The sequence below is a fragment of the Chelmon rostratus genome, chromosome 10, assembly GCF_017976325.1.
Source record: "Chelmon rostratus isolate fCheRos1 chromosome 10, fCheRos1.pri, whole genome shotgun sequence".
Classification (NCBI taxonomy): domain Eukaryota; kingdom Metazoa; phylum Chordata; class Actinopteri; order Chaetodontiformes; family Chaetodontidae; genus Chelmon; species Chelmon rostratus.
In genome coordinates, this window is record NC_055667.1 from 17,650,610 (window position 1) to 17,673,551 (window position 22,942).

The window sequence follows — 22,942 nt, forward strand, 5'->3', positions numbered from 1 at the left end:
AGACATGTCATCTCCTGAGCCTTACAACTGAGCTGCCTGTTTGCTCCCTGGACGTTAAGGGAAACCAGATCAAATGCCTTAAACAAGAGATGGGGACAAAGTCGCAACACAGACTTTGATATAAAATTCAGAGCTAAAACAGACAGGAGAAGACAGACTGAAACCAAAGTAGCCGAAACTTGGAACACAGATTAAAATGGCGTCGAGTCCTGAACAGAGCGGTCAGTTCTATATCTGCAGTACTCATGCTCTTATTTTGTTCCTCATTCTTCACTTCCCACTCCCTCTCTCGCTGCTCTTGAAATTTGCCCTTCTGCCATCACAAGCCAGAGCAGGCCTTTGCCTGATTTCCTGTGTTTTGCGAAAGCAAACCAATGCTGTTCCAAAGCCACTCTGCCCTGCTTACACCCATGAAGCCAAATATCTGCAGGGCAGCATCAGACAGACAAAGACTCCAGCCATAAACTGATAAGTATCTTTTTTCTAGAAAGAGAAAATGAGGGAGCTGGAGCTCAAAAGAAGAAAGTGTTTAAAACGGAAAAAGGGCAGTTAGTGGAAGAATGGCTGCAGACTTTGAGGAAGTGTGACGAGGCATGTGGATGAGCTGAATCTTCTCAAACCTCTCCCACCCAGACATGCAGTGCCAAACGTAAACATAAACATTCATGACTTATGTTTTTTTGCATACTAGTAAGAGAAAGAGAGAGAAGCAAGTGCTCGTCCATGCCTCTAATGTATATGATTCTGCTGCAGTAAACTGAACAGAAACAAATGGTGCTGAAAACATTTGAAGAAAAACAACTGAATTAATGAAACAAATAGGCCTCACAGCTTGCATATCGGTTTTATCTGCCAGTACCTGCACACACAAATGTGCAGAATAATAACAAAGAGGGTAAAACCAGTACAAGCACAACAATAGATTTTCGGGCATGACTGCGCAGGACCGACTTTGCAAATAAAGCAGCTCACACTATTACTTTAACTTAAATATGTGATGCCTGTTGTTCATCATCACAAGCTACGAACAAAATCTGTCCATCTAGCACCTTAGCGTGTCAAAGGTCTGACATACTCATCACATGCACACAACATCTCTGACTTAAATCCAGTTTGCAACCTTTAGTTTATGTTGGGCCATCTCAAACATGCCATTTGACTCAGTCAATACAGTTGATGTACTTGACATACAGGTTGTGGTGAGGTTATATATCCATTTTCTTTTCTACACTTCTTTAACGAACCAAGAGCAGGTTGTTCAAATGATGCACTCTAACGGAATAAAAAAAGGAATCTGAAGCAAGCATTTAAAAGTGAGTGTAGTAAGCAGTATGTGCCTGTTGGCCCTGCTGGCCTGGGAGTTTGTTATGCAGCAAGAGCAAATCTGTGTCGGGAGTTTAATGTTAGGAGGCATTTCAAAACGCAGCACTCATTGTTTTAAACATCTTTCCCAGGGGACTGATTCCTCCCAAATTAAAGCTAGGTATTATTGCTCTGCATTTTGGTATTGACCATTTCATGCAGGCTGAAAAGCAAAGCCAATGTGTAAGTACCAAAAACTGCAGTTCCTCAAATGGCCACTTGAGGCTGGCTCCAAAAGGGAGTCAATCCCCATAGACTCCCATATTAAAATTCTCAAGTTTACAGCCGAAATAATCATGTTTACAGCCTGGTAAGAAAAAAAAGTATGCATAATTATGGGCATTGCAGCTATAAATTCTTTTGAACAATTTTGATCAATAAATCAGTTTGATGCAGGGTTGATTACTATTCTTGTGTTTTATATTCTCATGGTGGTAGTGTGCCTTTGATTTCACAATGTGGCCCCAAACCTTAAGTGACTCAATAGCTGGCCCTGTCAGACTGTACTGGATGCTGACTAATACAGCAAAAATAACTACATAAATAAGAAATAATAATAACAAAAAAGCCATAAACCAGATCTTTAAAAATGTAAGTGTCCCGGTGGATCCTCTGGCTCTGTGCCTACAAAAGCCATTCACCGTTTACAAATTATCAGTGTTTCAACATCCTACAGGAGGAAGCTGTGATACAATTGGGAATAAGGAAAGGAAAATGGCCTCTCTATCACCCTGCAATGCCAGCAATGGGATAGTTAATAAGATGAATGGAGGCAATTAGAGCACATCATGGAAACACAGGAGGGATGATGATAAAACCAAGCATCTACCAACAGTCAGCTGTGGAGAGACAGAGAGCTGCTCCTCTGTGAGACATCTGAGAGGATATTATTCGCTGACTCTGGACCAGACTGCTATTTTTTAGCGTTTACAAACATGTTGAAATATGACGGCTGAGTTTCATAAAATAGGATGAAAATGACTGGTTGGATGTAACTGGCAGCTCTCCCTATGAGAACTGTGCATTTTCTAAAAAGGCCAAAGCCGGGCAACTGCCAGATTAGGGCTCCTGAACAGACAAACAGACAGATGGGAGAGCTTGCCAGACACAGCTAGCAGCCCTGGACCAGGGAAAGTCATGCCTTGTGAGACTGAAGTGTTTTTCTGCCGAACAGTCAGGCCTCTCTACAGCCAAGACTCTTCACTGTCAGACTCACACACGGCCAAAAACACACAGATTCAAAATACTGACTACTGCAAAATCTTAGATTGCTGAGTTAGGAATGTTACATAAATGCACACATCGGCAAGGGCTGTAGAATAAAAGCTTGAACATCTACATTCCTGAGCAAATTCAATCGGCTGACCAGGACCTTGTGATATGGTCAAAAGCTCCTGAACTAATCGGTAAGTGGACCATTTAGTTGAGTTGACAAAACCAACTGCAGTTCTAAAGCTCATAAATGAACTGTCAAACTTAGTCTTGTAAAGTGTCCATCAAAATGTTGTGCAATAAAATACAGGATAATGCAGCAACCTCACTAAAAACACTATTGTTTGATCTTGACAAATCATAAACATCAACAGATATAAAGCAGCTTAAAAAGTGCAGTTACAGTAATAGGGATGGGTATCATCATGATGATTTGTACTCATACATACTCTTTCTTATTGTTGTTTTATTAAGAGAAAAAACTAAACAAATTAAGAACAGAATTAACAATGTTTTTTCATAGAAATTAACATTCTTGAGTAGCAACAGCATTGTTTTGATCAAATCATTACTACAAACTACTATAATGTGGTAACATTAGCTAAACAATCTGATGTGACCTCTCCATCGGTCTGGACCAAGTGTCTGAAACTGGAGCTGTAAATTTCTGAATGACCATTCTGATGATGCTCTCACCATTTCAGGTTGAATTTAAGAGTCCAGCTGTATTTATAGAGTATAACGATCAGCACAAAAAGTTGCTCTGTGGCCACCGAATATCCCCTGTAGGTGGCCCCATATGACCACCAAGTTTTATCAGGCATCTCCAGATAATGAGAATACCTGCCCAAATAAAAGTTTAATAAAAAAATAAAATAAAAAATTGCCAACACAACATCAGAGAGAATCTCTTCTGGATTGTTATTATTGGGAAAATGTATCATAGACTTCTTGCAATCTTATTGCAAATTAGAAACAGAGTTGGTGAAATAACATTTATGTAGTCAAAATAAATAGGAAATCTATTGTCTTAGTTTCTCCAAAACAGAGAACAGAGCCAGTAACGTCAGAGCTTATAAACACTACTGTCTTTAATCATTTCAACCTGAGGCCTGTTTAGTACCAGGTTTTGCTACCCATCCCTATACAGTAGTTAGGCAGGTTTAAAGACCGGGTAATACTGTTTGGACAGTGGACAGGAGCCTCGTGTTAAGCTAGTGAGGCCTCTGAGGCTTAGAAGAGATCCAGCTTCAGAAATACCAACATGCCAGTACACTTCATTCGCTCACACACATAAGACATGCAGACATGCACGTACTTGGCACCTCAAGTCCTCAAGAGGTTGACATGACCCCCCTACCCCACCCCATTAAGGAGAGCTGAAGTGAAACCAGAGACAGAAACAGCTGCTCATCAAGTCAATAAAATATATAAAACTTCCTGGTCACCCTATACTCTTATAGGTAAAGAGATGCCCCTTCTTTTCCCTGTTTCACTTCCCCTTTTTCTCTGTCTTAATCTGACAGCTTTAACGAATACTATCGTTGTCTCTTAGTTATAGCCCATTTACTACTACCAACATCTTGTTTACATTTCCTGCAGCTGTACAGCGCATGCCATATGTTAATCGGTATTTTAATTGTTAGTTTTTAAAATAAGACCACAAGCAAAAAGGAATGGACGATAAAATCTTGTCAACATGTTTATGAAGGATTTCTTCATGTCTTCCTGTGGATGTCACATGACTAAAAGCAAGCAGAGCAGAAAGTGATGAATTGATATGAAGACACTAGCTTGAGTGGACAATGTAGATTAGGCAATTTCCAAGTCTGTGGAACGGGTAGCAAATGGATTCTTCTGAAAGTAGGACAACGTGCTCTGATATGTTAATGTTGCACCAGCCGTAATAATTTGAAGGAGATGACTGTCAAAACTGTTTCATTTACTGGTATTATCATGTCTCTCTCTCTCTCTCTCTCTCTCTGTCTTAATGTGTTTGTGTCTTTGTGTCTCTCCTGCCATTGCTCTTCCAACGTTTCCTCGTGGTGTAATTAGGGTGAACAAAACACAGTGTAAACACAAGCTAGTATATATATTGTGACCATGGTTTTGATTCTTGGTCCAAACCGGATTGGGGCAGATCGGACAGGAGCAAGGAAAAGCAAATGCTGTTAGACAAGAGACTTGCCCTGTACATAAATCACAACAACACAAACCTCATGAAATATGTCAGGCTTGAAGGGACTACACCAATGTCTAGTGTATATCAACCAAACAACAAGAACAAAAAATGTGCACATTTCCGACTCGATGAAAAACAAGTGTGGGTGGAAATGCAGCCGATCTGAGAAGAGTGAGAATTACCACATTGTGAAAATCTCTCAGTGTTCCCGTGCCCTGGAACAGCAGTGAGACTTTCTGGGTTATGTGGGCAGTGATCGGGGCTCTGCTCTGCACCTGACTGGACAGCCTATTACACTCAATGCTTTGTGCAGTGGCATGTTGGTGCTGGAAGCCACCACCACTAAGATTAAGCAGGGATACTTTCTACCTCCCCCCAGGCCGGAAATCTCCACGTTATCTTGGCAGCAGTCAAAGGAGTCCAGGGGTGTGTGACTGCTCCTGTTTAAAGAGACTACTGGGCTCAAAAAACCTCCCTTGCCGAAAACACCTTTCGACAATTTTTGGCTGTTATAAATTCAACTTCTCTCCTCAGTCTTTTTTAAGGACCTGTGGATACCCCCCATAGATAGAAAACAACAGGACTGGTGAGGTTTAGCTAACCGAAAGAGAGAACTTCTGTTAAAAAAAAAAAATCTATCTTTATCTTTATAAACAAGTTTATAGCTACAGGGAGAAGACCACAGATGCCAAGCTAATGGGTGAAAAAACAAACATTGTGTACACAGAAAAAGAAGCTGTCAGCCTCTTCCCCCGTCCTCTCTCTTTTTTTATTACTCCACAAAGAGGGCTCATGGACATCAGATACAGACATACACATAACTTTAAGATTGCAATTGTGGATGTACGACATGTCGACGTTATGTGTAAATGCTGCAGGCTGACTCAGGAGGGCAAACACTCTGATGCGTGATACAATATCCAGGAGGTGACGGGAGAACGGCATTACTTGTAGATTTGTGCTAAACGAAACCTGACTACCTCATTGTGGGTACAAAGCGAAAGTGTTTGTGTGCTTTATGTGAGAGGGAAAAGGAAAACTAGGATGAAAAAAGGAAAACACACAACTCTGCTCACTTGTAGAGCTGCTTGATCGATTGTCTTGTCTTGTCCTCCAGCACCATTCGTTTGAGGGCACGAGGAGGAGTCATTATCCAGGAACACACAGCTCTATTGTTACGCATGTGCATGTCTACACACACACACACACACACACACACACACACACACACACACACACACACACACACTCACACACACACACACACACACACTTCAGGACACACACAGAGAACAGGGGGTTTCTAGGAGCTTACGAGGAACTGGGCCCACTGGTTCTAGCAGCCTGGGTGTGGCACGCTGTTTAAAATAGTTTATTCAAGCCGACTCTTTGAAATGTATTTGAATTAAGTACAGCGGCCGATCAATCTATGCAGTGCTTTCCACGCTTTGATTTACCCAATCCCTTGCAGTCTTCAGCATTTTCAAAGGTCAATGCTCACATTACTTAACTGTGTCAACACAAAATCAATTGGAATTCCAGAAGTTCAGTACAGCTCTCTTCCACAACTAAACTAAAAGACAGGGCTGTCGATAATCCTTTAATTACAAGTGAGATCATAGACATCTGATGTTACTCGGGATGCAGTCAGAAACCTTAGCCAGCACTGTATTTTCCATCCCCTACATGATGCCGTAGTGAGGTGAGTGTAGCCTTGATGTTTCATGGGTTGCTGACACAGGAAAAGGGAGAGAAGGGGAGATGATAAAGGGGAGAAAATTTTAAACAAATAAACTACAGAAACTAAACAATGGCTAAATATTTATTGGAAAAAGCAGCCTGAATGAGAAAAGTATTTCAGATATTTCCTGACAGAGAAAGAAAACTAAAATCGGTTTCCAAGCAGAGAAAGAGAAGAGAGAGCATATTCAACTATACACGCTGAGCACTAATGAAAAAGCAAAAACATTAAAGCAGATGTAGGCCATTCAGCGCCGCACGGTACAAAGTGTTAGAGAGAAGCCTGAGAAACGCCTGTTTGCAGTCTGGGCTGAATTTCACTGCTTGTCATCAGCAGACTGGGATGACTTATGATAGAGTTGCGCAAGACTGCGCGTGAGCATGTGTGTGTGTGTTTGTATGTGAGGATATTTATAAGTGATTGAGAGCAGGAGAGAGCAAAAGCCCATGAAACTAAGGGCTTACAGAACATTTTGAAAAACAGTTACTTCAGATTAAAAGGCTGACTCTCCGCCACCAAGGATCTGGTTTTGGAGGCCCTTTGCATATTCACTGGAGCATTACACAGCACATTCAGGAAATTTACCCACTGTGTTGTGCCAATTAATCTGCCACAGTGAGAAGAAATAAAGATTAACTTCATCGTTATAATCGACAGTTTGAGTGGATAATCACATCATCTGATCAGTCTGTGTGATTTTATGCAAAAGGAGCTCTGAATTTGCTAAACACTGAAAAAATATTTCTAACCAAAATCAACCCTTGGCTTGTGAGTATAATGACTGTGGAGCTGCGATTTCAGCGCCAGCAGAAACATTGTGAACATTCCAGTGATGAGTATGCTATCATCTTCCTACCTTATGAATGGATACAGTCACTGAAAAGTAGTGAAAATTAAACAATATCACATACATGGCTAAGACCTGTGTTTATAAGTGTTTAAAAAGAAAGAAAAGAGAAAGACATGACAAACAGATTAGAACTGACTTTACTTTCTATAGGAGTATGTAATAATCTTTCCCGGCAGTGAGACTCGCGTTGTTCAGAGGGCTTCATCTCCTCTGGATTTGAGTAGGATTTAGCCGGTCATCCTTCAGACAAAGGGGCAGGGGGCCAAGACCAAGAGAAATGAAAATAGGATGTATGGAACAGATAAAACACAAAAAAGAACGGCAAGGACTGTTTACAAAGCTGAAAAAATGAGACTTCTCAGAAAAAACCTTGTAACCATGGTGCAATTTTGAATTATACTGTATACACTACGCGATCAATGTTTATGCTGAAAAAAAAATATGACTTGGAGGTCAGCTTCACGACTGAGACAGCTTTATAAACAACACCAGCAAAGTAAACTCTGACTTCACTGTAATGAACTTTTTAGGCACTTTTATGAGCATGTCAGCGACTCAAAGGCAGAGAGGGAGAAACAACAAGGGAGTGATAATAGTTGCATGAAAGATCAAGAAACGTGGGAGGGCTACGATGAAAGATGAGAAAGGTGGAAAAGGTTGGCGGACAGAGGGGAACGCCGCAGAGCAGCTGCTGGTTGGTATGAGGAACGGGGTAGAAGGACAGAAAGATTGATTGAAGACAGAGGAAAGACAGTTGACTGTGGCATCTCTAAATCCTACTGAGGCAGAACAGGAGGCCTTATGTAAGCGTCTATTAGTGTGGGTGAGCAAGCGATAAAGCATTTTACTGCAGCGGTGCCAGAGCTGCGCAACAAGAGTTTCCTTCCCTCTTGATAAGCGTTTCTTTTTCTTCCTGTCCCTAAGGCGCCCTGCTGGAGGACAACTGTACAGTGCACAACCAGCATATACACTATGAAGCAAGAAAAAGATTTCTAACGTAACGTATAACGAGAATATTTTGGAGCCATTTCTAACCTTGCCTACGTAACAGTATTGTTGCAGCAGAGCAGACTGTTTGCAGAAAACATTCCTTCATGCCTCCTACTCTCCTCCTCACTTATGAAATTGATTTAGCCTCTCTTCTTCACTGCATAACAGCAGATGATTAATGTCTCATTAGGGCATTGTACATGTACACACACACACACAAACAGCACATATTTCAACCATTAGCCAGAGAGTCTTCCAGAGGCTCTCGCGTTAAAGAATGAATGATTCAGAGCCAGCCGCAGAGCTGCACCCTGAAAACGCTGATTATATAAAAACATTTTTTCTCTCATAATAGCTCCTCACTCCTCCATACACCTGTAGGTCAGGACAAAGCTGCAGCGTTAGATGATGACCTGTCTGCTACAATCTTCTGCGGTTCTAAATTGTCTATGCAGCACAAAAAACAGGATCCTGAGGCTAACCCAGCGGATGTGCCAGATGCCTGCTCAAGTCCTGATCTGACCTCCCCTCTTGCATGACTCCATTCATTGAGGACAACCTTTCACTCCTGCCTGTGTCAGTGCAAGAGCTTAACCCCTTGTGGTCTGGAAGGAAGAAAAAGGCTAATGTGGCATTAAAACCAACAGGAATTTCGCAGCTAATGACAATACTGACGTTATGCTAAACACACAGTCTTGACGCAGTCTTAAAAAAGGTTTATATGGAAATACAAAAAAAAAAACAAAAAAAAAAAAACAAACACCTGAGAAGCAGAAGCTCCACTTGAGATGCCATGTCAGCAGTCTGGATGTGGGTTAGACATCCCAGACTAGAGTGGGGGTGGGTAGCTGTTCCTCTGACCTTCAACAACCAGCTGTAATGTCTACTTTGGGAGAAGAGGATTGGTGGTGGGGAGGTCAGAGGGGGATGGAGAGGTGGTAGACTCTGCTCCAGCCTGCCTGTCTGCCTAGCCTAAACCCTCATGGTGACTCTTAGCGAACTGAGCCAACGACTGGGCAGTAATTATGTGAAAAACAGAGCTGTCTTTTCCCTCCACCACCGACCCCCTTCACTGCAGTTGGTTGCTCTGTCTTGGGAGTGTGTCTTGTCTATGCGGGCTCAGTGTTTTCCATTCATGTAACTCTGCTGTGGTGGCGGTGTGACTGACCAAGGGGAGATAAGAAAGAAAAGCTTTTCACATCAAAACAAAGTGCAGGGGGCACCCTCTACCCTACATTTCATCAGACCTCTTTCTCTTGTTCATTCAAACTGGTCTGGCTCAAAATGCCCTTTATCAGTGCACTGGATCGCATGCTGATGAGTAGTGACAGGTAAAACAAGCTCTTCAGGGTGTGAGTGACTTAATCAGAGACAGAACAAGGAAAAGACACGCACAAACACACACACACACACACACACACACACACACACACACACACACGCACACTTGGGAGGGTTTAAATACACAACGTAGGTTTGAATGTATTTAGATGAATGTGTGAGCTAGTGAATGTAATGGTTCCTCCTCTTTCCTGCAAGATCTTTGCCCAGGCTTGTCTAAAGGGTTTTGACCTACTTTGCAGCATTTGCAAAATGACAAGACAAGGTGTGAAAGCGCTACATTGTATGTGAGAAACAATACGCCACTGATATAGTGGTTAATGTAAAACACACAGAGGTGAGCTTTGAAGCTAAGGTCTATTTAAACATATTAAATCCTGTAACACAATGGCAGTATTACATAATCTGGTGGGGAGCAAATAAAAGTAAATGGTTTTGCAGGGCACAGAGTGCAGCAAATGCACAATGGGTCACACCCACATACACAGATGTGCAAACACATAGTGGGATGTCAAGCACAAACTCGCCACTGACATTGAGAAAAATAGCTGCCACTGCACTGCAGTCAAAAGGTGTGAGGGAGTGTAGCACAACTATGTAACTTGGTGAAATTGTCAATCGTCAAATTATCATTAGTGCCTTAACATGGCATCAATAGTACATTTTAAACTGCTCTTATACATTTGGGATGAATACCACATGTACATACATCTGGACAGCAGACAGACCTGCCATGAGCTTAATAAAACTTTAAGCAAGCATCAATTCACCAAATAGGCTGAATTAGAGCCCAACCAATACTTGACTTTTGGGGCCGCACACACACACACACACAAACACACACACAGTATATACAAATTTTTTGCAGTGATGCCTCAAACACCAAGCACCTGTGACAAAGCTATGAAATGGACATAGAATATTTTACAATAAATGTTGTCTAAAATGACATCAGTGCACTTATAAAAAGAAGAACATTTCATATTTGCGAGTATCTGACAACATACACGCCAATACCGATATATATCCAATACTTATATCTGTGATAGGCCAGTACTGGTCAATAAAATTGCCCAAACGTATATTTGTCGGGCTCTGCATACTAAAGTGGTTTTAACCAAAATGTGAATAATGGTTAAGAAAGATGCTTGTTTCATGGTGAGAGAGGAGAGGAGAGCCTCTTGTCACCAACTGCAAAACAAAATCCAATTTGAGCAGGGTAAATACATGGAGTTAATCTGAAAGGTCAGTGGAACAACAAAGAGGCCTGGCTAATATGGCCACAAAGTTATATAACGTTATGCAACCTCTTTCAGCGGCTGTGTAGCATCAACTCAGAGTTTGTTATTGTGGTCGCAGTGTGCTGAGATAGCCGTCAACATGCTGTGGAAAAGAGATGCTTAAAATCTGCCTGAGTCCTGGATCGAGAATCGAGGGCATATACACTCGAACTTGCACTCACAAAAGAGTAGGCACAACATCACTCTGGTTTAAAAGCATGTTCAGTCTTGCATGTTCCCCAGAGACACTCCCTCACATCATACATGACCAGTAGCACGTGAAGTTCACGTGATGATGAGAGAAGGAGGGACAGAAGTAAGTATGTGGCTTAAACCCTTACACGCCCCGCCTACTATCAATCACACTCTCAGCAGTTCAAACCTGTTTTCTTGATGGACTAAAATCTGACACAAATTTGCAATAATCCTAACATGTTTAAAAATGTTTGTACAGAGGCTCAGGGAAAAAAGTCAGCATGTTTCTCTGCAGATTTAATGAAGGGCTGCTCAGCTTTTTGACTGTACTGTACTGTACTGCCACCGGGCATTTTGTTGATGTGTAAGTGCCATCTGACAGACAAAGACAGTAACCAATAGCTGTGTAAAATGAAGGAAAGAGTGCTTAGGCGCCGCCTACAACCTCTCCCAGTCCTCTTTACTGTTACATAATCACTTATCAGTGCACTAGGCTTGTCCCTGGATGCATTTTCTGCTTCCTCTCTGTGAAACAGTCTGTATGTGCATGTAGGTTTGCCTTAAGGACAAAGAATGTCATGAGCACAAATGAGCATCTGTCTGTGTCTGAAAATGGTGTGAAACAATGGTATCAACAACTCACTGAACTGTGTATGTTACATCAAACAAAACACACTAGCACACAACGGAGCTCATCTTCCTGTCTGACACACAGTGAGCACATCACACCGACAAGTCCTCTAGCCTGGTCTTTGAAAGAGTGTAAACAGGGATAGCACTGTACTCCACTTGTGTACTGCAGAGACAGCCAAGCAAGACACTGAAACACATGATTAGTAAAAACTTTCCCAAATGCATTTAAACTGTTTATCAGTAAACATACAGCACACTGTATCTATCACGTTCTTTCTCTCTCTTTTCGATCTGTCAATTGATTGGGCAATCCAGGCCCTCAGCTCCAGCTCTGGCTCTCTTAGGGCATATTTCGAAACTATTCTGGATGGAACACCAAACATGTGGTCAGTTGACCAGTACGCCCCCACACCATTCATGCCCAAACCACTGTACAGTTGTAGCCAGAGGGTGAATTCCACTTCTAGTCAAGTCTCTGTTAAGGAACACAGGTTTGGAGTTGAGTATGTGTATTATTTTTATCACCACAAATCCAGTGTCAAATTAGCTCCTGGACTTGGCTGAATAAAAATTTGCTGTGCACACAAAACTAGGTCTGATATTTAACAATGTGTTCCAGAGTCCTATGGGGTTGACTATACATCTGCCCAAAAGTTCATTTTTAATTGCCAAGTTTTAATCACATCAAATGTTTGCATTGCTTGAAAGTGATGGACCTTTCACATAGCATGCCACACTATGAATAAAACCAAATATGAAGTTACAACAGGGCTTTATGACTGTAGATGTCATCGGCTCTCCATACCTGTTCCTGGGGACAGGTATGTGGGAGGAGGGTAGGGGTTGTTTCTCTGTTGGTGGTACGTTCCGTCCTTGTGCTGCCCTGAAGTTGTTGGCCAGCTCTGCCTGTTTCCCTGGGTTCCTGATGTCCAAGTGCATGAAGCCGCCTGGCAACTGCCCATTAATGCCTGGGCAGTGAGTAGGACTGGCCCTCTTCAGGATCCCAGTGAAACCGGTGTCTTTTTGGTCCCCCAGGCCAGCCTAGAAAATGAAGCAGTAACACATTAAAGTCAATCATTGTGAGCCAATTATCAGCATGCCTAGATCAGAGGAACTATGTGATGTGTAAAGAGGTTAACCAATTTGCTGACAGCTTCAACGCCTTCACTAGTGAAATTAGATGATTATGACTTTTTTGATGATTTATAAACCAGATATTAATCATTTGATTGATCACAGAAACCAGGAATTCATCCACATGACAGTGTTTTGGGAGGTTCAAATATTTGTCTTGAACAAAAAAGTCCTTTATCTTTCTTTTAATTCTTCTTCTCCCTCTCCTACCTTCAGGAACCAGCCAGAAGAAAGGCAATCCCAGGTTAAATGATCCAATCTGTTTCTGCTGCCTTTTGCTGCTGTTTTAAAAGGTTTGGAAAATATGCAAATGTATAATACTGGGGCAAAGTAATACTGTTGACACTTGATACTGTACATAAATACATAACTTGTGATTTTGATGCTGGAGGTTACAACTATCATCTTCTATTTGGATTGACTGATTGACTTACATATTCTTTCTATGTAAAACTCTGTTTTTCCCAAATAATGGGAAAACGGCTTAAATGGGACACATGAGCATAAAAAAACGATTTATAAAACAATTACTTTCATCACTGATTAATCTGAAGAATATTTTACATAGAACTGATTAATTGCTGATGTCTATAAAATGTTTTAAAAATTGAGGAAAAATTATATTCAGTTCCTTAACAGCCTATGGTGATTTCCTCTTCCTGCTTGTTTTTGGGGTTTTTTGAGACCCACAATCAAAAAGCTAAATAACTCTAATTTACTGTCACATACAAAAAAAAAAAAAAACAAGAAACAGAAGATGTATGGCCTAATTGTTGCAGAACACAAAATAAAAAATAAACAATTCATATATTAATTTATAAAACCAACAGTAAAGCTTTGGTTCATGTCCAACTGCTGACCCTAACCCTAATATCCCACTGCCACGTTCAAATAAACTGACACAGTAATACACACAACTTATTTGAATAAAATGCTATCTGATCCATTTCAAAAGTAGGTGTGGCAGCTTGCCATCTATGCATATTTGATGGTGCAATTAGCAAGTATATGACATGATTAAGCTACGGACCCCGCAAAGAAAAACACACATGGACCAAGAAATACTGAGAATACAACGCAAAAACACACATGCATTGCAAGTTAAAAGCCGATACACACAAAACGTTGCTGCATTAGAGAAAAACATATCACAAGTCCACTAAAAAGTACTAGTACTAGTTCAGTAGTGTGATGGAGGCCGGGCCGTGCTGCGCAGCCAGGAAGCCCTCGCTGTAGCTCCACCCTAAAGTTATGGGGGAAGGGGGACGGCTAGTAGTTTGAAGTCCCTGCCCCCCTTTTCTGTAAACTTTGCACACAGAATAAGCCGCCATTTAAAGCGGTTTTGATACGACGTAATTACTCACAAACAAGCGTTGGCAGCAGATGGTGAAATATACCGACACTTTAAAAAAAGTGGGTTAAGAGTTGTAAGTGCGGTACTCAAAACACAATATACAGTTGTAGTCTCGTGTGAGCTTCACGTTCTCGCATTCTGCAACCGTTGAAATGTAATAACGGCGCGCGAGAGCTGTCAAACTAAACGTTAGACAGCGTAATGACAGCTTAATGTTACCTGCTTGATATTATCTGAGCTGAAAATTGGATGTACGGTTCACTTTCCCACACTAACTTGAACACAGATAAACGGCACTTACTTTTTCCACGTCGTGCAGTATTCGACCACTCGGAGAAAGTCCGTTCCCTTTTGAAGAGCTTCTCTCGCCTTTAACCTCTGCCGTTGAGCCGCCGTCCATTACAAATTTGTAGAGGACGTGCCCGTTTGTGTACGCCGGCATGGGACCGTTTTTCTCCACCGTGGGGACACGGGTGTCGCGGAGCACGGAGCGGCCTGCCCGGCAGTTAAAATCCGCACCGCCGACCCTCGTCGCAACCGACGACTTCTCCAAAATATATCTGGAATCCATATTCAGACAGGGCGAGTGGAGACTAAAGAAAGAAAACCAGCTTTCTATAGATTTTAGTGCAAAATGCTGGAGTTAGATACATTTATCAGGATTGTCGCGAGTTGATAGGTGTTGTCTGTGTCTTAACTTCTATTCTAGTCTACATGTAAAGTTTTCCACCACCGCCGCCACCACCACTACCCAGGATATCCAAAAAGCCGCCTGGTCAGGAGGATAAAAGATTGTTTTGCCTCTTTCCTCCAAAAGAATTCCACGCCCCCTCCACTTCACTCCTATTGGTTCACTGCGTACATAAACATTACACTCTGGCACGCGTCCACAGCGAGGCGACCGCTGATTGGCTAGTTTCAAGCCGTCAATCACTTTTTTTACTAATCCAAGTAATGTGGGTGGAAGAGGGGGAGGGGGCGTGTCCTTCAGTTTACCGGCCGGTGTCTGTCGACGACGAGGAGCCGGTCGGCTAGACAAGCTAGGCAGAGCAGCAGAGGAGAAACAGTTGGGCAGGCCTCAGTAACAAACTGCGCATTTTTGGTTTTTGCTTATCAAATGGCGATTTAGTGCCTTATGGTTTTCTTGCATGCACCACACTTTACAAGCGGGTTATTATCTATGAAATGACACATCTTTGGTCAGATTATTTCCTCTCATAAAAGTTAGAAAGCCCTTTGCTTGTCGACAAGTGGAAGCTATTCATATCCTATTGTTTTAAGGTAAAATGAATAGAATAGTGTCTGGACATAATAACATGAACAGTTGTGCAAAATATTGTAATCCAAGAATATAGTCCTGCAGTAAATACTGAGGTTTATGAGGCAAGGTTCAGTTTCATGACTCTCACAAAGGTATGCTTGAGTTAATCTGTTCTAACATTGAGGTCCATTTGTTATGTTGACATGATTACATCACAATAACAGAGACACCTTGCTTTTGTGCTGCATTACATTAGGTAAATAATATAATATAAAAAGCAAAGGTTATATTTTTTTCAAGTGGCCACTATATAAAATACAGTGAAGGATACTCTCAAACTGTTTCTACCTCTATACCAAGCAATACATTTTTACAACAAATTTCTTTATCTTGAACTGGAGTGGCTGGAAATATTCAGCTCATAAACATGATCAAACAGCTGCTATCATTGAAAGATATATTTGTTTTCTTTTTATTTCAGTTGATGGAGGCACCTGATTGCCTCTTTATCTAACCTATCCTAAAATGCCCACAGAGGCACTTCTACATTTCTGGTTTATTGCTTAATTTTACACAAACACATTTTACTGCAAGCTGCATTTATTGCAAGCTACAGCTATTACTGTGAGGCTGCTACAGAGCCATAATAACTGACACTGTGGTGCTGCCTAGTTTGCACAAAGTAATAAGACTACAGGCAAAAGACAAACACGTTATAATGTGCCACTTTATTAGAAAAGTAAAAACTCACTTTAATATTTTATGAAGGTTAATATAAAACATTACAATCTTTTGCATATCTGCACTGTCACACTATATTTTATTATATTTATTATTTTTAAACTAAACCCTGTGCTTTAAGAACATACAACATTGGCTACAGCTGTCACAGCAGTATTGGCCCATAATTATATCTGAAGACAATTAACAAACAGCATCTGTATCTGCATGGAAAGCATGAAACATTTTGCATCCACAAAGTACAATGTGTCTGTGATAACCATCTCTTTTTTTTTTCAACAGATATACTGTATACTGTATGTTACATTGGAACAACATCAGAACAGCAACAGAGTATTTTACACATTTACATCATCATACTGTATTTGTTTGTGCAATGAACATCTGTCTCGATCAGTGTATAACAGTGTTCGGCAAAATATATCAGATCAGTGCTTTGTCTCAGGATAAAGAAAATGTGACACATAAAGTGACAGCCAGAGAAAAAGGATTACGTGTGATAGCGATTTCCAGCCAGCATTGTCTAAGGGAAGCCTCAACAGAGCTTGTTAAGCGTCTCAGCTGTTAGCCATTTCTCATATCAGGCAGTAGTTGAGCCGTTGGTGCATTGTTGATATCAGACTGGGGTTGGCGTGACCCTCCCCCCGCCCCCGCCAACCCTCATATCACTCCCTGAGTCCTTCAGAACTGGACATCAAAGGCCCCTCCCCTGCACAGCGAGAAAGAGAGGTGAAGCAAAGAAAAGAGAGGTCTGTGTCGGTTATTGGAGGATGAGCACAGCTGGGGGAGGGAGTATATGCAAGGGCTGACCAAGTGGAAGGAAAGTGTGCTTCATCCCCTAAATGCACATGGCTCAATGCTGCAGTGCGTGTGTGTGTGTGTGTGTGTGCCTGCCAGTGTGTGCACGCACGCAAAAACATATCGGCAGGAGGAGGGTCCTTTGTGTATGTGTCCATTTGCAGTGATCCTCATCCAGCTTTATACTAGCTGGTCTTCTGCTCCCTCCTCACCTCTAACGCTCTTTCTTGCTCCCCCAGAAACAGCGCTCTCCCTTAAACTCCCAATGGCTTCTCTCTATCTTTCTATTCCTTTTACCTCCTCCTCCAACTTGTTACTTTGGAAAAAAAACGGAATGCTGCTTTGCATCACATGGGAAAAAAGTACAACGGAAAAGATCAACAAACAAGAGATCATTTAAATACCACAATATTTGTTTTCATCTCCATATATCAAAGCATGCACTTTTTTGATCAAGCAGGAAAAAATTGCACCAACAACATAAACATATTGTTTTCATGGCAGTGGCATGAGCTATTGAACCAATGGTATTGTCAGTAGGTAAGAAAAAATAAACAGTGCATTAAAACACAGAGTGCATTTGTTTTTACATACTTTCTGACACAGTAGCATTTATAAATTTGTTACTAGCCTTTCTAAACCCGTCTTCTCTTTGCATGGTTGTCTCACAGTGAGCACCCTTCATCTCTCAGCCTGTGAGCAGTTTGCATCCCTCTTCACCTCTTATCTTTATTAAGCCTCTAATATTTTGTTTTCTTCCTCTCTTCTTTGTTTTTTAATGTTCCCCAAAGCTACATGGGAAAGATATTGTTTGTAATGGAAGATAACTTGGTTCCGAGGCTGGGTATGAGGGTGGGGAAAGGGTGAGGGGCAACCCCCCAAAGGACACTCACAAGTAATTTTTATGCACAGCTCTTTATTTTCCTTGGAGTCCAAGCCCTCTGTTGCTATTTCAACCACCAGGCTTCTGTCTGGTGAGCTACGGGGAACTCTGGCTTTGACTTGAGACCTGAGAGCGAATCAGAACTTAGCTCAGAAACGCCCTTTACAGCATGTTAATGCACAATCAAGCCAACCAGTCCTGTCCAGTGCATAATTACAATGCTTATAAAATCAGATGTCTACAGTACCCAAAGAACATGACATATTAACAGGATGAAGCATCCTGTATTCATTTGGACACTCTTTTACTTCCTTATTTTTGTAAATATTCTTCTCTCATTTATTATATATTTTTTAAAGTAATACAATATAGGTCTGGCATTGTGAAATCTGCCACCCATATCACTCTGAGGAAATTCTTGAACAACCCACTTGATGTCCTGATGACTCACTTTACCTTGCATGAATCTGCCAGGTACGTGTGTGTGTGTTCTGTGAGGGGGTGAGGAGGGGTGGGGATGTTAGCATGTGTCATGCCTCCAGCTACAGATGTTTGTCATCTGAGTGTGGAACGTTAAATAATCTCATACTTTATTTGACAGCTAAATTACTGATCAAAAGTCACTTTTTATAGTTATTGTGTGGATTGCTTATAGGTTTAGGGCACATTGATGATAAATTGTGAAATGGGGACTATAACCTTGAATTACTTCTGTGTTTAAGCAGGCCTACAAATTCTAGGCCTATGTTTGAACAAAGCTCCACAATACTGTGTGCCAAGCAACTGGCCAGTGCGCACAGAGAACCTGTTTGAGATGTTTGCTTAGAGCGAGTTAAGTACCGCAAATACCTGTGACATCCATCTGCTTATATTACATAAGCCTCCCCTAGATGAGGTGTATGTGTGTGCGTGTGTGTGTGTGTATATGGGTGACAATAGTTAACAGTGTGCCTCATATTCCTTTTATACCTGGTTCCCTTGCTACTACTGTTTATTTTCAGGTGCGTGTTTGCACAATACATGCACAATTATTTTTTTGAATATATATTAAAGGTTGTGAGTTACTCCACATACTCTTTAAAGAGTACAGTGTTCATATAAAAATAAAGATATTATGGAAAATGATGCACAACAGGTGAGTATGGTCAGTGACACAGTAGGTTGAAGATGTATATTCCAGTTTTCTTATCTCTCTCTCTTTTTTTTTTGTTAAAACATATTTGGTCCATATTTGGGCTGGACTAGGCTTAGGCTGGTTCTGAAATACAGACCAATCAAAGGAAGTCTGAACCTGGATTTAGACCCTGTTTGTACCTGATGTCATCACAAAATGGATCCTCATGTTGTTTGTCTATAGAGGGCCTTGTATCTATGTACAGCAACCTGTTGGCCGGTGAGCAGCAGGGTCCCTTTTATGACTCTGTACCAGTGGGTTCTGGGCCCTTTCTGCCTGTCAGCCGGCTACAGGCCAGTGACGTACATCTCCATCCCATCATTGAAGGTGAAGATGGTGGTGGTGCTGGAGCTATTGGCCCCTTGTTTCACATCACTGATAGTCTCATAGAAGTTTTCCCCACCAGGTAGGCCTCTAACAGGCAGGGCGGTGGGTCCTGAGCCCTGAGGTGCCGCTGGGGATGCCTGCTGCTGAGGCGTCTGTTTCTTCCTCTTCAGAGTGGCGCTGCCCCCAGCTGTGCTGTTATTGGTTCCCGCCTGCTCGCGTTTCCGGTGGGTGTCGATAGTAGCGTATGCGGGGTCAGGCTCGGCCACTGCACACGTGGACCAGGACCTGTCTCCTACCGGCTCATAGCAGGGCTCCTCCTGTGAACGCGCTTGGCCCTGGACGCCTCGGCCTCGGCCCCGTGAACCTACGTTTCTCTCTCCACCAAAGGAGCGTGGGAGGGTCTTTGACCCGTTGTTTTCCATAGGCGGTTTCTTCTTCTGGGTTTTACACACGATGGAGTAGGTGTCTGCAATCTGAGAGCACACACAGGACAAGAGCAGAGTATGGTGTCAGCTAATGACACTGACCTACAGTACAACTCTATCCTGCAGTCTATGGGTGACAGCTGTAATTCACTGGAACAGTTTCATTCACAGCCTTGTTTCTATAAGTAAATGTCTACAACCACAGCTGTTACATAGCCTGCACATGCTGTGCTGTGCTGAGATTTAAATGCCACTGTATCACATCTTTCCCACCTTTAAGTCTCAAGTTTCTGAATTAGCTATGAGTGCATGCATGCTTTCTATTTTTATGCATGTGCGTCTGCATGTATGCCAGACATTAAGGAACAATATGTGAACATGACAGTAAACATATGATGTTGATAATTTGGTGTGTGCAACTGAATGTGTGAGCATGGATTGTGTGGGTGTGTGCGCAGTTGTTTGCACATGCGTTGACAGAGCTCGCTCTGTGCTGTAACCTGACCTACTTTGACGGGGTAGGATAAGACAGAGTAAACTGTGTTATCAGTCTGTTGAGGTCTAGGCAGAGAGACAGAGTTAGCTTTGCACTGGATGGACCTGTTAAAATTTCACCACAACTGCTTTGGCAACAGAACAGCGGGGTATGGTGTGAAAGATCTGGACAACAGCCAACTTGTTGGAAAAAAAACCCCTGCTAAGTGGCGCTCACTAATGGACTTTGCTCACATCTCATTTGCTTTAAATGTATGTGTCTGCATGCATACATGTGTCTGTAAATACACACAGCATGTGCATGTTTGTGCTGACAGTGACTCATGTACGATTTGATATCTGGGACACATAACTGAGAGGCATGTGTGAGGTCTTGCGGGGAATTTGGATAAACCAGTGCTGTGACCTTTGGCATTTCTGTGTCAAAATTCCACAAGGGGAGCACAAGAGCAGAGGATTGTGGGACATGGTAATGTTTACCTTCCATGTTCACACCCAGACCAGCAGCTCTGCTCTCGTGGCCCTGAGAAACACTGGCTATGCAAACTCTCTCTCTCCCACACACACTCAACAGATTAGCCTTGTTTTTGTTTCGCTCCCAAAAACCTGAAACCTGAGAGCATAGAGACAATGGACAAGACTTTCTGTGTGCGTGTTTACCTTGCTTTTAGTTCATATTATGCATGACATGTCTTTTAAAAGAGAAAATATAACATTAGTTAATGTGGGGAAATATAATTTAAATGCAAACCACTGTGACTTTGTGACTTTAATTGAGTATCTCTCTTTCTTTGTCTCTGTCTGTCTGTCTCGGACAGACCTCAAGTGACACACGGAGCTCAGCCCCACAAACCTCTTGTGTGACCTTTTTGGATAAACAAAGACCCTGGCGTATGCTACAAGCGTGTGCACACAATGTGCAGTGTGTGTGTGTGTGTTTGCATTTCTGCACACAGAATCTGCAGCTCTGTGCAGCAGAGGAAGGAAGTCACAAGATGATGGGGATTTCAAAACTGGGCTGCAGCTGTTGAGGAAGCCTGTGCATTGTAACCTCCTCCACAGTGCCTGAGCTCCTCTCCGTTATGTCTCCTCTGATACTACTTTAGCTCTCTGTGCAGACCGAGCCTTTGAAAAGTCACATTTAATTTCAGCATACACTGATAATCCATGGAAACACAACAGAATGCATGACTGATGCATCTGTGTGTGATCAACTTTATGAATAGCAAATATGGCACATGTTTCCAAACGGTCTGCTAGCAGTCGATGTTCATCTGGTGAGACATGCTTTGTGCAACGTGATTGGTTGGGGAAGGCAGCGCCTCCTAATAGCCACGAAGGGAGTGGAGCAGAAGGAGAGAGCGCCAGAGGAGAGGAGGAGATTTAGGTGGGAGTGGAAACTCAACACCTTTTGACGGCTGCAACTGACAAACTCCAGAAGATACAAAGTATATGGGCATGTTTGGGCAACAACAAACTCTCAAATGGAAAAACACAGCAAGCATAAGAGAGAAAAAGGTTGGAAAAGAAACAAAAAAAACAGGAAAGAAAGTTTGAAAGAAAGAAAAAGAAACTGAGAGAGAGAATGCAGAATGCAGTCAAGGCCAGCTGCTCTGTGTACCAGTCTGATTTGCAGAGGAGGAGTTTCACTTATGAGCCAAGCAGCAGAGACTTAACCCTTTAATCTCCCCATACAGCATCCAGCCTCTTTGGCTGGATCGAAACTTGTAGGACTGCTGCTTTACTTAACTCTTACATGCTTATTTTAGATGATCTTCTATCACTCCCTGTGAACAACATATTCATTCTCTGATTTATTAATCCAAAACTGCATGAAGTTCTGATTCTGTGTCAAAATTCAGACTTGATCGTCAGACTTAAATATTACAGGGTTATTGGCATGAAAAAAGACGCCCCTGAGATGACAAACATGACATGATGAAAGGAGAAGCTCAGTCGAACACAGACTAATAATAGGCAGTGGTCTATTTCAGGGATACACCTCCATCTACTCATATTAACTGCCCCCAGCCCCCCCAGGCATGACAAAAGTTCCCCTACTGCTTGTAACTCTCAGTAGGTAAAACTGGATCCAGTGGAGAGTGAAGAAAAGGAGATTGAGAGAGTGGGGGTGGAGTTGGTGCATGTGGAAGCACATGTGGTGGGGCGTGTGACATGATTGGCGAGTGGAGTCTTCCCCCTCTCACCACCAGACACAGTCTGCCATACATACATGCATATATATATATATATATATATATATATATATATATATATATATATATATATATATATATATATATACACATATAGGTCAGTTTGTAGTTCACATGTAGATGACATTCTGCCCACAAAGGCACAACAATTCAAAGTAAATCTTAATCATCCAGCAGCGGGTTATACTGATGTCTGGATCCGTCTGGTGAGTCGTGCATTGGAGAGAGATATATGAGTGGGGGATCAGATTGGGGTCAGGGTTCAGGCAGGGGGTTGGGGGTGCTGCATCCACACTCTAAGAAATGATTCATTCATGGGGCTTGTGAATATAGCTCAGAAACAAGAGC

General features: G+C 42.0%; 2 protein-coding genes across 3 annotated transcripts in view; both read right to left on the reverse strand.

The window, feature by feature from the left end:
• Positions 1-15,023, reverse strand: part of si:rp71-79p20.2 (SLC2A4 regulator) — a 37,079-nt gene extending 22,056 nt beyond the window's left edge. For both annotated transcript variants that reach the window (XM_041946109.1, XM_041946108.1), the window contains exons 1-2: positions 14,576-15,023; positions 12,592-12,827 (exon numbers count right to left, since the gene is read on the reverse strand). In XM_041946109.1, the coding sequence (XP_041802043.1) occupies positions 12,592-12,827; positions 14,576-14,845 (506 nt within the window). In that variant the 5' untranslated portion in view covers positions 14,846-15,023. The remainder of the gene's footprint in view (positions 1-12,591; positions 12,828-14,575) is intronic.
• A 1,221-nt stretch (positions 15,024-16,244) lies between these two features.
• LOC121612187 overlaps positions 16,245-22,942 on the reverse strand; it is a 40,802-nt gene continuing 34,104 nt past the window's right edge. Inside the window, exon 10 of the mRNA XM_041944898.1 lies at positions 16,245-19,931. Within this exon, the coding sequence (XP_041800832.1) occupies positions 19,419-19,931 (513 nt within the window). The 3' untranslated portion in view covers positions 16,245-19,418. The remainder of the gene's footprint in view (positions 19,932-22,942) is intronic.